The sequence below is a fragment of the Drosophila erecta genome, unplaced genomic scaffold, assembly GCF_003286155.1.
Source record: "Drosophila erecta strain 14021-0224.00,06,07 unplaced genomic scaffold, DereRS2 tig00000126-arrow-pilon, whole genome shotgun sequence".
Classification (NCBI taxonomy): domain Eukaryota; kingdom Metazoa; phylum Arthropoda; class Insecta; order Diptera; family Drosophilidae; genus Drosophila; species Drosophila erecta.
This window is the reverse complement of record NW_020825209.1, coordinates 47,889-65,202: the sequence shown is the minus strand read 5'-3', so window position 1 is coordinate 65,202 and position 17,314 is coordinate 47,889. Positions and strand designations below refer to the sequence as shown.

At 44.0% G+C, this 17,314-nt stretch overlaps 1 protein-coding gene across 4 annotated transcripts in view; it reads right to left on the bottom strand.

Moving 5' to 3' along the window:
* Window positions 1-2,676: 2,676 nt before the first annotated feature.
* The window catches only part of LOC6555769 (broad-complex core protein), a 49,653-nt gene continuing 35,015 nt past the window's right edge, over window positions 2,677-17,314 (bottom strand). For 2 of the 4 annotated variants that reach the window (XM_026982147.1, XM_026982148.1), the window contains exon 8: window positions 8,696-10,243. In XM_026982147.1, the coding sequence (XP_026837948.1) occupies window positions 9,993-10,243 (251 nt within the window). In that variant the 3' untranslated portion in view covers window positions 8,696-9,992. Of the gene's footprint in view, window positions 5,799-8,695; window positions 10,244-14,548; window positions 17,296-17,314 lie in introns of those variants that run through there. The other 2 variants (XM_026982144.1, XM_026982140.1) reach the window with 2 other exon arrangements.

The following is a 17,314-nucleotide window of genomic DNA, read 5'->3' as shown; positions in this document are numbered from 1 at the left end:
ATTAGTTTGTATACATGTATGTTTGTATGCATGAAATGAGTTTCTTGTTATTTGTGCCTTTTATTTACTAACGTGTAATTCTTTGCTGACTTTATGATAATTATTCATCTGCTTTCTTTCCTAATTTTTGTTTTGTTAATAAATTCGGACTTTAAAAGTGTTCGAAATTACATATATATTATTTCTAGTAAATCCTACAAAAAAAAAAAAATAGTAATAGCATTATATTATTTTTAATGTTCTTTCAGGTTTCCTTCGAGTACAACTAATCTGCATATATTGTGCTTTGATTTGTATCGGTGAAGGACATGTCAGCGTGTATCAAACGTGTCAAGTGTATCTATATCTGCATCTGGATCCGAATCGGAATCCAAATCCGAATCTCTGTCGGTCACCTTGGCATCCGAGAGTGCGCCGATGCTCAGTAAAATATGCATGTGAGTATGTATAGCCGAAAGTTTGGAAAAATGCAAACGCATATACATCGTATTTGGCTATTAGATAAAATCCAAAAAGTTCGTTTTTCTCTTTTTGCTTTGCTTTGGTTAGCTTGTGGTTAAGCTTAAACATCGTTATCGCTTATTTGGCGCTATACAATAATTTTTAAAATTTAAATTTTGTAGTGAATCACAGATTTTTGTTTTAAATACCGAAAAGTTAAATTAATAAACAGCGTAGTTCCGAAATGTATTTGGCTTTGGGCATATAAACATATGCATATGTACATATGCCTGTACACATATAGAATAATATGTACGCACATGTATTGTGTATAATATAATTAATAATTTCGACTAATAATTTTCAATTATCTAATTTTCCGATTTAAAGTTTTGTGTTCTAATTTGTAATAATTTTCCCTTTCTTATCGTACTGAATGTTTTTGTGATATGCGTTGCATTTTGTTCATCCTTTTAGTAATTTTACGCTTTCTTCGATTATTCAATTTTAATTTAATATTCAAATTCAAATTTTGCTCACACATACATGTACAAGGTACTTGCGCATGGGAGAGTGACAGATAACAACAGATAAATAGATATTTAGATAGAATTTCTGGTGTCCTCCGAACCATTATGCATTTGAAGTAATGCGCAGGTGGTTTTCGGGTGGGGGAAAGTGCGTCAAATATGGGGTATATATATACGTTTCTATTTCTAAGAATATCTTTAAACGAACGTTAGAGCTATAAACTACATTAATCTGATTCAAAATCTTCTTATTAATGGTACGAATATATGCGTCTTTTTCATCAGTGTTTTTTGGCCATGCTAAATCCTTTCGAAAGAAATTCTTATGCTTCTGATTCTGATTCTGCTTCTGATGCTGGTTTGGTTCTTTTCTTTTCTTTTCTGGCTGGTTTTTGTTCCGTGTAGCAAGAACAATATAATATATAGGGTCGATAGAAGGGTCTCTTAAGTGTAGTGGTTCCCTGAGCATTGGTAAGCTTCCCTGAGTTTTCCCGATGTAACGATTTGTGGGGGCCGAGGTCGAACAAATAATAATAATAGGTAACAAATAAAGTGTATGTATCTGGTAGTGCGTTTTGGGGATAAGGAAAATATAGTTTGTTGTTTGTTTTGCTTAAAATGATTTGTTTATTGTGTAACACATGCCAAAAAGTAAAATTTTGAATAGGTTTAATTGGGATACATAAACAATACGTGTATAAAAAAGGCGCACAAAAAATAATACAAAAGTCCGCATTCACAGTTTCGTTGAGGTTCTAAACATAAATTTTGCCAAACAGACTAACTGTCTCGTTTGTAATAACATAATTAAAAATATAAACAGCCAAAATGGAATTTCGTACAAGGAGAATTAAAAATTTCACACTTCAAAGATTTGTAAGATCACAGTTTGTTTTGCATTTGCATTATTTTTCGTTTTTGTTTTTGTTTCTGCTTTTCTTTTCGTATTCGTATTCGTTATATTAAAAAAATTTAATAAATGGAGTATGTCTTACAAATTGTAACCAATTAAATACTAGCATAAACTGTAATTCCGTCCAAGTTCAGAATAATAAAGTATAAAACACATTTAAAATTAGGTTCTAAAATTAGAAAAAAAAAAATATCATAAATACGTGTAAAGTAAAAGTAAGTGTACGCGGAAGAGTAATTCTATGCTAAAATGAAAATGGGACTCCTAGGACCCTCAACTGGGGAAAGCAAAAGTGCCACACAGCTCATCCCGCTCATCCCGCTCATCCATTCCGTTCCCTTCGACTCCACCTAACCCCCTTCTAACCTCCCCCACCTTATGTATCTGTATCTGTGAGGTTGAATAAATTAATTAAGACTATGTCAGATCTACGGAGCAAGACTGCCCTTGACCTTATGGTCCGATAGCTGAGAACGTGCCTGCCCATATGCCATACTTGCCATATTTGACATATGTGGCTTATGGTGCATATGTAGTTTAACCTGGATGGATCTTTGCTTGTACGCTGATAAGGAAACCTCATGGTGACCAGTGATCGCCGACCGCTGATCACCAATGCCTATTTCGACTGCACGGGGCTTTCGATCCCGGGCTTCCAATCCCTATTCGTAGGGCTATTGTTTCAGGGTAGCATGGCACAAAGAATACTAATTACTCTCCTACAACTGTTCCTATTCCTACTGCTTTACTGCAATCGGTACGTGTTAATGCCCCTATAACTATTTTATTTTGTTTTTTTTGTTTTCGTTTTGACAAGAATTCGGAAAAGTCGCACTTGATGATGAGATGATGATATGCACCATTGGAGGTGTGTTGGTTGGAAGATTTTGTTGTTAGCTGTCTTTCCAGACGTTCCTGCAGTGTGTGTTCTATAGTATAAGGTGTAAATTGGGTAAATTTTAAGAAATTCCTGAGACATTGAATTGATACACATTCTTCGTACTTATTTGACTTTAACATTTTCTTAACACAGATGCTAGTGGGTGGTTCTTTGCACTTCCAGTCTGAGAAGGGCCGCTTCACATATTTCACATATTGGCTGCCCCCTTCTGGTTGCATCTGTGCCCAATTGCTGGAGACGCAGATGCAACATGATCAGATATCGCTTTCTAGCTCGACCCGAGTGGCATGTACAATGTTGTTTGGGCAGTGCTAACTGTGGCCTTTTCTGATTCTGCGCTGAATAGCTACTCCCGTTTCTAGATACTTTTCGATTTGCTCTGCTTGCAGGCTGCACTTCGTTAAATATGCTTTTCTGATCTGCTCGGCGTCGGCGCTTATTACTTGTTAGTTAATTTAATTTCAGAACATTTGTACTTCGCTGGTAAAAATCACTGAGTTACTTTGCGGTTTTGTTTAATACGTTAATTCTTGATTTGCAAAAACGTGTACAGCTCCTCTATCTTCTATACACCAGACGTACTAGTTGCCGTGGTATGTGTATATCATCGGCATATCGGCTTATAAATTGTATATGGTAAATGGTGTAAAGTATATACATGTATACATAGACTTTAGTATAGTTGTTTCTCATCGCTTACGCGTACGCATATGCACATTTATCGCTTATACGCGTTTTGTTATATGTGTATACGTGTATATAAAAAAATGATTTTAATTTCTGTTACTTTATTCGTCGTATTTGTGAATAAGTAGAAATAATTACTTTCCTACTGCATACTTGATATTTAATCCCTGATAACGTTTTTCTTTTGTTTGTTGGTTTGTTTGTTTTGTTTGTTTTTTGTTTGTTTCTTGTCTCTTGTGTTTCTTGCTTTTTGCACGTTTATCTCCTCCGTGCCCCACCTACTTTTAACATTAGATTTGAATTAGGCTTACTCTAGTCTTAAATATGAGCTACATTTACAGTTAGGGCTCCCTCGAAAAAAAAATACACACATCTTATACAATCTAATCTGCCGCCGATCCGTAGGACCTTTATCTTTTCTTACTGGAATCCGACTCTTTAGAGAACGCACGTTTGGCGCAGCAGTTGGCAAATAAAATAAGTTTAATGCGCCTAAAACTAGTAAAAAAAAGTATTAAAGTGTACATTGTATGATTGTGTGTTTCTGGCCTGTTGCTGTGTGCGTGTGTGCATATATGTGTGTGTGTCTGTGTGTTTAAACGAAAACACAACCACACGAATGACAACCACATATATTTATGCTGGAAGTGCGGGGGCGGCGGCTGAGTACCGGTAGCGCCCGACAGGTGGCTTAGATTCTATTTAAGATTCGGTTGCGATTTCGGATGCAGCTTCATTTTTAGTTTCAGATTAAGTTTCAGCTGCAGATTCAGATTTATTTGCAGTTGCATGATATGTACCGTTATTGCTCCAACCGCTCCCGCCCTCAGGTCACGACCCCCAGCATGTGTGTTTGTGTGCTTTTGGCTGTAGTTGTGGTTCTGATTGTGTGAGTGTATGTGTGTGTGTTCTAGTCCTTCGTTCTCTTCCCATTTGTTGTTGTCATTAATGGTAACATAACTCTAATTTCTAATAAGTATTCTGTAAACGCAACTTCACGCTGTTTGTATTGTGTGTTTTATATGTATGCATGTATGTTTGTATGTGTTGTTGGCCTGCTCGTGCAGCAGCTTCCAGAGGTATTTAAGATTTATCGAAATTATTTACACGATTCTTGAGGTATTGCACATGAAGCAGCGAAGGTGCTTCAACTACTAAGTAGGTGAGAGCAGCACAAATAACTAATAGTACGAATAGAGTTAAGATACACAAAAAAATAATCGTAATAATTACCTAACATAGGGATAAGAATAATAAAACAGTTGACGCCAAAATATGCCTAATATGCTTAATCATTAATTAGCTATGACCTAGTGCACGCTGAAGATCTAGATCCCTGATCATTTGCTTTCTGGGGGATCGTCGGTCCAGTGCGAAAACAATGGGCAAAGTATTTGTAGCTGGTCTTGGCTGCTGCTTCTCATCCAACCGACTGGTCATCCAACCGACTGATGGACTAACTGATGGACTGACCACGTCTCTATCGTTCTCTAAAAGATGGCGTTCCAACTTAGCTCCTATTGGATGCCCGGTGGCGGCTGTCCCAGCTCGCTGGTGAAGTCATACAGACTGGTGCGCGGATGGGACAGGGCGTGGTGGTGCGGATGCGGGTGGTGGACATGTCCGTGCCCATGTCCGTGGCCCACCAGTCCGTGTTTGATGGCGGTCGTCTTGAGTAGCCGCTTCAGCATGCCGCTGGAGCCGCGGTGCTGCAGGCTCTTGTGTGTGGTCAGTGAGTTCTTGGTGCGGTACCGCCGGTGACAGAACTCGCACACATACAGCGTATCCGACTGTTCGTGCTTGTCCTGGAAGTGCCGCTTCAGCGAGTAGTAGCACGAGAAGGTCCTGCGGCAGTAGGGGCACTCCTGCGGCTCGTTTATGCCGCCGCTGGTGGGTGGTGGCATGCGGAGCGGTAGCGGTGGCGTGCCCGCCTGGTTCACGGCTCCTCCTGCTGCCGCCGCCTGGCTGCCAGGACTCGTGCTGCTGTTGTTGTTGTTGTTGGTGGCGTTGCCGTTGTTGCTGCTGCTGTTCGCGTTGTTGCCATTGTTGTTGCCACAGTTGTTGTTGCCAGAGTTCACACCACAACCCATGGAGGTGGAGGTGCACAGGTTGCTGCCCACACTGCTGCCCACGCTGCCAGGACGCGGCGGCGAGGTGGCGTGGCCCAGGACATGGCCGTGGGCGTGGCTTTGTAGGCTGTAGACGGCGGCGGCCAGACTCCCTTTCAGCGAACTGGTCGGCGAGATCAGGGCTGTGGGCGGCGAGGGCGGCGATGAGGTAGAACTGGTGGGCGAGGTAGCTGCGGAGCGGGTGATGCTGTGCGGTCCTGCACAGGAGATAAAAAAGAATGGCGTTAGATCGGTCGGACTGGCGTAGTTGATAGGGCTGTGGGGTCTTATCAATTTGAACTGGTTTAGGCTTATTTATTGGTTTTGGTATTTGGTATTGGTATTGGTATTGATATTTATATTGCTTTTGTGGTTGGTTCAGGAAGTATGAAAATAAAAGTGCACGTTAAGGGGTGAAGTTACATGGAAGATTGTCACTTGGATCGACTCCCTTGCGGGGCGACAAGTTCAGTGGCTGGGAACGGGGAGAGTGGACTTCAGGAGTATAGGACAGGATAGAGGAAGATGTTTAAAATAAAACACGGTAGATAGTAATGCTTGAATGCTCAAATTTAGCACTAGGAACTTCCTGAATTGGATAAATTTAAATTAATTGCTAGCAGAGAGTAGAGGTAAAGCGTTATATAGTTGAATACTCGAATACATATGTGTGTAATTATAAAGGTAAAGATAAATGCATGTGTCGTTTCAAGTTCAGATTTAGGTTTTGCCACTACGTTGGCTACTCCGATCGTGGTTTCCGGTTCGTTGTGCTCTTATTTCTTTATTATATGCTTTCTTCAGAGAACGAATCGGAAACGGGTCGGATTGAAAACGGAAGCGGTTAATTTTGTCGTAGGCTTGATATGTTTGAACCTCGTTTTGACGGTTTTTTTTTTAGCATGTCTAAGCTTATATGTTATGTGCATATGTGTGGAGTTATGGCAGAGAAGGAATTCTACTTAATTTTACTAACTGTTTTCCTGCTAAGATACCTTTTTAGGAGCCGTCGAGTTTCTGGTGGCGGCGAATGCATGCATGAGCCACTTACCAACTAAACTCGCCGGCGGTCTGAGAACGCACGATTTTGAGTATTTCAAACTGATCTGTACACTATACTCTTGTTACTACTTCGTAGGCGTAAACAGGGAAATTAGTCTATATAACAACCGATTTTGTACATATATACATACGAGGTACGAACGAGTTACACTACAAACCAAACATTGTGCACATGCAATCAAAACACGTACGTGTGAATGAGTGTCTATGGGTGTATTTGTGAGCGTGTGTGGGGTATGTATGTTTGTGATGATGATGTAGGGTAGCAAGCAGATGAAGTCGTCGCCAAGGATTGAGGACACTTAAGCGAGCAATCAGCGAGAAGCGAGTAGCTGTGGCAAAGCGAGTAGCAATTGGCGAGTGGCATGCAGAGAGATTAGCGAGAGCAAAGAATCAAAAGTAAAGCAATAAATATTAGTCTAAATTAGAAGCTATTCACATTTCGAATATGGATTTCAGATGTGTCTTGCGAGCATTCGCCCTTCGCTTTGATTCAATTCTGGTGATTTTAATTTGCATTTCGGTTTGTTAGACTGGTTTAGGTTTTCTTTTTGGGTTTCTTTCGCATGTTAATTAGGGAAATCTAACGAAACGAAAGCGGTAAGTAAATGATAAACTATGATTGCAGTAAGTAGTTGGGGCCCCGATTCGATTCGATGCATTAAGCGTGAAAGAAGCGTGGCGAATCTTGATTCGATTTACATATGTGTGTATTTTTTTTTCGTGGCCCTCCGACGTCATAAACTTACCAAAACAAAAAGTTTAATATTTGAAGAGACTGATTCTAAGGATCTATTTGTGGTTGCAGCGTTCGTTATTCATTGTTTAGTTCTGTATTTTTCAATATTTCTATTAATAGTTGAAAATAGTGTTGTTTTACATATGTGGGTAGTACTTTTATTTTTTACAGTTGCATCAGAGGGTTCAGTAGGTAATGAGACAGAGAAAAGTAAAGAGAGAGGAAAGTGACAACAATACGAGTACCGGAAACGCAGATGCCATTTCAACGCTGCGTAAGAGGAGCAGAGGTTCGAAGATCAGAAGTACAAAGGAGCTGAGAAAGGGGTGTTAGTGGGAGGAATGATATACCACCGCATCCGGGTGATTCTTTCGGCGACTTTAGCTGAAAATGTCCAAATCAATCGGGGAGGAGCGAGATAGCTCTGGTCACTACGGTTAGTAAAACTTGAGATAGAGAGTGAATAGGAGGATAGATAGGTGAGCGCCCTGTTGTTACGTCTAAATGTGGCTTAGCTATGGAGTAATTCATGTTGTCAGACGTGTAAGCGAGTTGAGTAAGATAGAGCGAGTAGGAAACGAAGAGATAGGCAGAAAGAGAGAGAGCGAGAGAGAGAGAGAGAGACAGGGATCGACTACAGTAGCGAGTGAGTGGGTCGTACTTACAGGTCGCAGATGTTCTTTGTACATGAGTGGTTAGATTATAGCTACGGCGAGTCTAGTGGAAAGAGAGCCAGATCGAGAACTGGTAGTAGAGTTCCGAGCGCGAATGAGCAGGCAATTTACAATGGTTTACAATATACAAAAGAGTACTTAGGCGGATGATGGCCAGAGCGGCGAGTTTAGACGAGGAGAGTGCATATTTTTAGTGCCAAGCTAACCATACACTGACTGATTTTGCACAGTGGCTGGTCGGGTTAATTGTTTTCATCTAGAAACAATTTGTACAGATTAGAGCGTATCGCGAAGAAGGCGAAGCACGCTTAATGGATCGTTAGTGTGATTGGCAAGGAGATAAAGGATAGGTACAGAGGAAGAAGAAATGCTTGTACAGACAGATGCAGATACAGCCGAGTAGAGACGGCTGGGCTCAGTAGAGAGTAAGACAGTGTGTAGAACGTGGCCATGAGAGGGAGATAGCATGTAATGTACTAACTACGTATCGGCGCATGGTCGGATACTTGGCTACCAATGTAGTTTAAGATGTTGGGCTAACCTTTAGCAAGCGCGCGATCTTCTACTGACTGAATAACGAGTAGCGGGTGCGAGTAGAGAGACGCTGGTAGCGAGTAAATTGCAAATTGCGGCACTGGCATTCTGGTACATCATTACATCATCCCTCCGATTTGGGCAAGATTCAGGAGTCTGCTTCTCTTGCATCTCGATCTTATTCTCCGCTCGACACATTGTGTTTTCTTGTTTTGGGTGTTGTTTGGTAGTTCTCCTTGATCTTGTTGAGAAAAGCCGAGCCGCACAATGCCACGCCGTTATTGTTCTTGCTTCAACATTTATAGCTCTAGGCACAAGTCGATCGGCAAACTGGGGACTTACTCCTAAGTTTTATTCTTGCGCCTTAATTTCATTATCAACTATCGTCGTCGAGTTATATTGTATATGTTATAAATATATATATATATATGTATATATTTTATTGCTTCATAGTAGTATATTTATGTTGCGGAAGAAAGCACGTTATAATCTGTCCAGTTTGTCTAGGTAGAGTGAAAAATTACGCAGATATTCAGAAAGGCAACTTGTGCGAGGTCCGTACGTTTTCGAACCAACAGAAACACGAAAATAGCTATAATTGTAAAATTGACTACGAGTACGTTGTATGAGGTATAAGGTAAAAGAAGGCCACAGAGTGTAAATAGTGTATATCCGTATTCTATATACTGGTCCATAGGCGTGAGTTGTGAAAAAGTCAGCAAGTCGATGTACAGGTTGATCCGACTAATCTAGGTCTAATCTAAAAGTGTTTCAAATGTCCCCATATAACTAGCTTACATCTAATGTCTTTTGTTATAATACGCGATTAATTGTATTGATCGTAGTCGTCCCCTCCTAATGATAATGGGGCCTACTCGTTTTGTTCGTCGTGTATAATAGATTGGTAGGTATGTATATATATCACTACATAATGGCATTGCTTTAAGTTTGAGCTAGGTTCTAGCCGATGTCTAGTTGCTCGTGGTGGCAATCGAAGGGCCGTGGCTGCTGCTGTGACTTTGACCGTGATTGTGGTTGTGGTTGTGGCTGTGACTGTGGTTGAGGTTGTGACTGAGACTGAGACTGTGACTGTTACGCTGGTAGAGGTAATAGTCGTACAGGGTCATAATCTGTCGCTGCTGTATTAGCAGTTGATACTGGTCGTTCAGCGGCATTGGTCGCTTAGATGGGTAGATGGGCAGATCCTGGTGATCTGCCATCGGATTTGAGGTAGGAGTCTGAGCCTGGCTTGGAGTGTGAGTCGGCGTGGTTACGGTGGTCGGGGTGGTCAAGGTCATGGTCGTGGTCGTGCTGGCTTTCATCGCTGTTGATTGTTGCTGTGGCTTTGTTGGTTGACTTTGCTGTGGCACGCTGCTAAGGCGACCCGGCAAGGGCTTTAAGTCTCAGATCGACGAGTTGAACTGGTTATAGAGCTTAATGTCCTTCATCTCCATTTCGCCGGGACGGGACTTGTGGTACGTGTAAATGTGCGTCATGAGCGAGTTGCGGGAGCAGTAGACGCGCTCGCAGATGGCGCAGCGGTACTCCTCTTGGCGCACGGCGTGCTTGTCGGCAATGTGGCGCTTGAGCGAGGCTTTTGAGCAGAGGAGCTTACCGCAGAGCTGGCATGAGAAGAGTTTCTTGGGCGAGTTTCCTGCAAATTGGTGGATTGGTGGATTTGGGTTTGGTATGATTGGTATTTGGTATTGGTATTTGGTATTGGTATTGGTATTTGGTTGTAGCCTTATCCTAACTACGGAAATTGACCGATATCTTATAGTATTTGTTTATAGGACATATGTAGGACTTGGTTGCGTCGGACCATTCTGTCGCTGGGTTGGAGTAACTGAAATATGTTTCTAATGAATGGTGCCCACACACATGAATAGCCACCGAGCAGTGCGGTGAACAACTGCAGGTGTGTGTTCGAGTGTTTGGCATATGTGGCAATGGTAAAATACATAAATAAATAACATTACATATACATACAAGAGGTAAATAAAAGGTATAGGTATATATTTCTCGTCCAGTCCCACAGCGGCACCACCCCCTCCACCATCCTTGCAGCGGCTTGGGGTAAGGGAAGTGTGCTGGATTGGATCTGAGTGGAGTGGTGCTCCACCACCGGCGGTGATGAGTGGCCCGTGTTATCGACTGACAGTTAACAGTTACGGTTACAACTAGCGTTATCAGTAGTAGTGGGTTGTGGGTAGTGGGTGGTGGGTGCTAGGTGGTGGCAGGTAGGGTGACATTGGATTAATATAGCGATCTGGTGTTAGGCCTCGGGCATCGACGGGGGCGAGACTGAGAGAGCGACCATGCCAAGGTTAGGCGGCATTCTGCGCTCGATGGTTGGGTGGGTGGTTGGTTGGTTGGTTGGTTGGTTGGATGAAGTGGAGTGGACTGAATGAGTGGTCCCACCACCAGACACTCGCACAGATGACGTGGACTCAACGGCGTCACAGGTTTGGTTCTTGGGATCAAGTCAGGGCCGTGGAGAAGGGGAGCATGGCAGAAGGGGAGATTGCAAAAGTGGACACTGAATCAAAGAGTCGAGAGCCCCAAGTTCCCCGTTCCCCGTTCCCAGTTCCCAATTTCCAGTTCCGGCAGCAGGAGGGCAACCGGTGGGGCTAAGAAAGAAATCCTCGGCACATACAAAGGTTCACTTATATACATTCTATTTATTTAAATAATAACACGATATCATTTCTGTTTTAATTATGAAAATACTTCGTTTTCCTTCTGTCTGTCTGAGTGTGTGTGTGTGTGTGTGTGTGTGTGAGAGTGTCTGCGTTGTGTTGTTGCTTGTTTCATTTGGGTTTCATTTGACTGATTTCAATGATCTTGCTTTCCGATTTACGTATAACGAAATGATTGGGTTCGGTTCGGATTTGTTTTTGTTTTTGTTTCGGTTTTGGTTTTGGTTTTGGTTTTGCTTCCTTAGAGTTGTCTGGTTGACACTTACACAAATACGTAAAATTATTAATTATTCAATTTGTTGTTACTTGTTTGTTATTTTGTTACTTTGCTTTGCATATATATGTGTGTGTAGGAGTGTATTTAATCGGCTTGCCGCTTGGGTTAGTTCTAGTGCTGGCACCTTGCTTATATATGTACAGGTGAACGTACAGGAGACAAAAATGTACATTTCTTACTAGGCTAGAGTGGAAAACTTAATAGTTTTTATTGTAGTTTGAGTTCGAGCTGAAGTTCGAGCTTATGGGAAAAACAATTCGGAATTGTCGCCAAAGGAAACTTCTGTCTGTTGCTTTTGTATTCATACTAATGCTGTTTGGTTTTTTCATTCTGAATTGACTTGATCTTCGATCGGTCTGGCTGTGGCTGTGGGTGTGGGTGTGGGTGTGGTTACGGATACTGGTATGGGTTATATTTCTACCGCTCTAAGTATGCAAGCGTTTGTGTACGAGTGTTTCCAACTAGATGAGATATTTTACTGAAGTGGCTTGACCTTGATTCTGAGCGCAGAAGGAAGCCGAATGAAGCATCTTGGTCCACCAGAGACCACGTCCACTCCACTGCGCTCCTTTCTGCACTCAACACCGTTTGGTTTCGGTTTAGGTTGCGGTTGCGGTTGCGATTGCGGTTGCGATTGCGGTTTCTATTTCTATGCATATTCAATTGAATGCTGGGGTAAGCCGTCATTTTCTCTTACTTCCTCGGATTTGCTATTTTACTTATGTATGTATAGCCATGTAGTTACTGCACTGTTACTGTTACTGTTACTGTAGTTTAGTTTATTTTTTAAATATCGCGTATTGTAATTGTAATTGTAGTTGTTAATGTAATTGTAATTGTAAGCTTTATGTGGCTTGGAGCTAATGGTTCATTGGATAATACGGTTCAGTATGCATACATTCACTTAACTGGCAAGGGATTTGGGAACTTCGGTTAGGGGAGGCTGTGGGAACATCTATACGAATAGGAAAAAATATTCTTAGTGCACAAGATAAACAGGCGAACCTACTATTGATTATTAGTTGGTATTCGGTTGTTTAATCGGTATTCTGATATCTGATTTCGGTTTTAGGTTTTCTGCATTTCTGTATTTCGGTAATTCAGTAATTCAGTATTTCGGTATTCTTCTGTTAGGACTCCTCGCTTATCGAGGCCTTACTGCTGCTATTTCGAGTATCAATATGCTATTTAGTTAGTTAGTTGGCTAGGTCCTCAGTGTAATAAGTTGAGTAAATCCAGGGCTCTGTACTCACATGACGACCCTCTCTCTCATACACACTGGGTTTGCGATCTGTGAACTGTAAACTGCGAACTGTTATCTGGTATCTGTTATTTGGTATCTGTTATCTGGTATCTGTTATCTGGTATCTGTTATCTGCGATGTCTGTTAGTCTGTAAGTAGTACATGTTTCAAATAATCGACATTTAAACTTCCACTTTCTTGAGCTGCTATGTGTGACTCAGTACTCCGTACTCATACATACATGCGTCTGGATTTACAATTCCACATTTATTGAATATAATAAAAACGAGGTGACATTGGGGGTGAGGTCGGAGCACTCGGATGCTCTGTATATGGCATTGCAGCTGGCGATTTCAGATCGCGTGGGGCGTAACAAACGGAGGGTTCTCCTTATAGATAGATACAGATTCGTACGGTGAACTTAGTCGTAGTCGTATGTGCATAAGCTATGTAAATCGAATTTTGGTATCAAAACGTGGATGATTCAACTTAATCAACTTTTCAGACTTTTCGTTTGCCAAAAGAAGCAAGAAAAAAATACATACATACATTGGGGAAATTGGAAATTTCGCCATGCGTCTAGATTATGCGTGGGTGAGTTACATTAAGAGTTAATTATAATAGGTTGTATAAAATATAAAATTCGACTATACTCGCATACAACGTATCAGCGCTCAAACTTTTTTCCACTCCCTTTCCTCATCTCTCTCTCTCTCTCTCTCTCTCTCTCTCTCTCTTTCTCCCCTTCTATCTTCATATAGATACTATCGGTCATATAGGCCTGACCTTTAACTAAGGCTACTTTCCTTGCTATCGCTATCCCAAAGCTTATGGGGACCCCAACCAAAAACCCAAGATGAAATTGCACGCGCCTAAAAATAGAGTCGTTTCCCGCGGTTTCTTTGCCTGAGACCTCCTGCTACGGCCTGTCTAGTTCTAAACCTCGCCCCTCCAAAGTTCTACTTCGAGTGATCAGTCTTCAAATTAAGGTAAGGTGTGCTGGAAGCAAAGTAAACCATCTATCTATATCTGGTCGCTAATTTTGATTATACATTTTGAGTCGCAAAGTGTGCCAATTGGAAAGCATAGTATGTACCATAAGTGCCGACACTTCAACTGGGGACCGTCAATTTAATTGTTCCTTGTCGAGTTTCAGCTATAAGCTAACGTTTATCGATGAGTGCTCATCGCCCTTCGGTTGAGTTTAAAACTAGTCAGTCCTGGTCCCCGTGTTCCCATCCTCTTCCCAAGCTTCGAAACGCGCACGACTTTCGTTCTCGTCATCTTACTCAATTTGCTCATCTCATCACCTTCACTCAGTGCTATTTCCACCTATACACGATCCAAGATCTCCGAACACCCGACTTTCATCTCAAAATTGATTTATGCTTTGCTGTGTATGCGTTATACTGAGTCATAGTCTTAGTTATATTCATATCGTATTCATATTGTATTCGTCTCATAGTTATGCAAATACATTTACACGTGTATTATGTATACTCGTGTGTGGGTTCTTAGGAGCAACGCTCTTAGTTGTAGATAAGTAAAAAAAATCGTATTACACACTCGTTCACTTAGGGCTAGGTTTACATTGTTGTGGTTTTTACATTGACCTTGCTACTCATTTGATGAATATTTAGTGGCTGCTAAATGTACACATATGTTTATGTATATATTTATATATATATATATCTGTATATATATATATCTCATATCTTACAATGATATCAAAAAACAAAAAAAAAATATATATATATGCATTGGTTGTTTGTTCTTTTTCTGTTCATGAGTGTGCAGTGGTGAGGAAGATAGAATAGTTAGAAGCTGTACAGATATACCGGGAAATGTTGCACATTGGTTCAGTGATTTCGATTCAGTGTGATCCCCGGCTGCATCCCGCCCACATCGATATGGGGATCGGTTCCTTTCGGTCCGGATCGGATTCAGAATCGGATTTAGATTCAGATTCAAAGTGGGGTGACGATGGGTTGGCATTCAGCGCATTTAGTGGGTAATACTCAGGGGCGTGTGTGGGGCATGTGAGCATGAGCATGAGGATGGACATGTGGCATGTGGCATGTGGCATGGTTAACAGTCTTCTATCCTGTGCTCCAGGCTCCAAGCGTTGGAGCGCTGCTTCTCCTAATCTAGTTTTTAGTGACAAACTCTCTATTCGCATCCCAATTTGGGATGGTCAAAAAAAATCCTTATATGTAACGAGTCCGATTCCAGCGCGATCTGAATGAGTGTGCGTGTGTGTGAGTGCGTGTGTGTCGGTGTGTGGTATTATGCTTGTATATAGCTATATAGCTTTATCGTAAAAGACCTTTGTTTTTGCTTGCTTTATAATCAAGTCGTAAATAATCACAGTTTTTCCATTTGCCTAAAAATGTTTTTTGTCTTCCTTTCCTCTCCTTGCTTGCGCTTTCTTCATTTTATCATTGCTTTGTCTCGATGTTCGCCATTGTATTTTAGTTTTCTTTCGTTTTTGTTCTGGCCGAAAAAGTCTTTGAATTTTCCGTTCTGTGAGATCCGAAATTGAAATGTCTACGTGGTAGTAGTAGTCCTAATCTCCATCTGCTCCTTTTTCGTTCGGTCGGTTCTTCTCCTCCTCCTCGCTTCATCCTCCTTCCTTGTGTTCGTGTGTGTGTGTGTGTGTGTGTGCCTTAGTGTGCGCGTGTGCGTGTGTCTGATGCCCGATCATCATTCGTAGCATACTTTCTGGCGCCTCGCTTATTGGTCTAGTAAATTCATGCGTTCATACGGATGCTGGTGCGGATGGGGGTGGGGGTGTGGGTGCGTCAGCTGGTGGGGATGTTGGTGGGACATCGGATGCTGGTGTGCTAGGTGGTGTGGCAGGTGGTGCTGCAGCGCGGCGGCGGCGGCGGCGGCTGAGAATCCACCGCCCCCGGCCGAATGCTCCAGCTGGGTGAGATCGACAGTGGGCGTGCCACTGGGCCCCTGCACTCCTCCGTACTCCTGTCCGCCTCCGTTGATTGACTCCGGCCCAGCTCCTACTCCCACTCCCACTCCTCCTGGGCCTCCTCCCGATCCGCCCGCCGCTGCTGCTGCCGCTGCAGCCGCCGCTGCCGCCGCGGAGTTGTTGAGCGCCACGTGGAACAGCTGCTGCAAGAGTTGCTGCTGATCTTATAAGAAGTCCATGCACGGCTTGACAATGCCCGGCGACGACTGTTGCTGCTGCTGCTGGTGCGCCGCCGCCAGCTGGAGCGTGGAGCTGGCCGTGCCACCGGCCACGGCAGCGGCTCCAACGATCGGAGAGAGGAGCAGTTCGGCCGCCGCGGCTGCTGCGGCTGCAGCAGCAGCCACTGCATTGCCCCCGGCCCCGCCCACCGCTCCACCGCCCACATTGACGCTATTGTTGGCCGCCGCTGCTGCTGCACTCAGCGAACTGAGGGACTGATGCAGCCGGCTGCCCGGACTGCCCGCCTGGCTCACACCGGCGCCGTGGTGGAAATACGAGTGGTGGTTCTTCTGGCGGCGATGATAGATGCTCTTGTGGTTGTTCAGCGAGTTCAGCGTGCGGAAGACCTTGTGGCACAGGTTGCACACGGCGTTGTTCAGCGGCTGCAGGTGCTGCTGCTCCTTGTGGCGCTTCAGCGTGAGCTTGGTGCTCAGCAGCTTGCCGCACACATCGCACCGGTGGCAGGCGTTGAGGGGCAGGGGCAGGAGGAGTCTGTTGGCCTGTGCCACGTCCTGGGCGCGTACAGATGATAGCAGGCTGCCGCCGGGTCCACCTGGTCCGCCGGCTCCGCCGCCGCGTCCACCCGCTCCGCTGGCCGAGGAAACGGCTCCCGAGGGCGAGAGCGAGGCACGTCTGTGGTGCAACAGGTGGTGGTGCTCCATGGGCGATCCGGCGCGGGCCAAGGCATGGGCGTGGGCGGCATGCGCATGGGCGTGAGCATGGTGGGCGGCGGCGGCGCTCAGCTCGTGGTGGGTGGCGTGCAACTGGTGGTGGCTGGGCAACAGCGACAGTGGGTGCTGGCCGAAATGTGAGTGGTGCGACGGCGGCGGCGGTGGTGGGGATCCCGTGCCGCCTGGCCTCTCCAAGTCGCGTTCATGGTCGAGCGATCGTTCCCGCTCACGCTCCCGTTCGCGCTCTCTTTCGCGCTCCCTCTCGCGCTTGTGGTAGGCGGCGGTGGGCGAGGGCGTAGCACTGTGCCCGCCGGCGTCCGGCATTCCTTGGGAGGATCGGGAGAGGCTGCGCTCACTGCCCGCTGCAATGTGCAGGTCGCTGGACTTGCAGCTCCCGCCGCCCGACTTCGGTTGTTCCTGCTTCAGTTGTGGACTGTTGGTATGTGGTGTGGAATGATGTTGTTGTTGGAGGAGTTGGTGTGGTGATGACTGTTGTTCTACTTTTTGTTGTTGATTGTTGCTGTTGTTGTTGTTGTTGCTACTACTATTACTAGGGGTGCCACCACTACCGCCGGGCACAATGACGCCACTGAGTAGGCTGCCGGTGCTGCCACCTAAACGGTCATTTAGAAA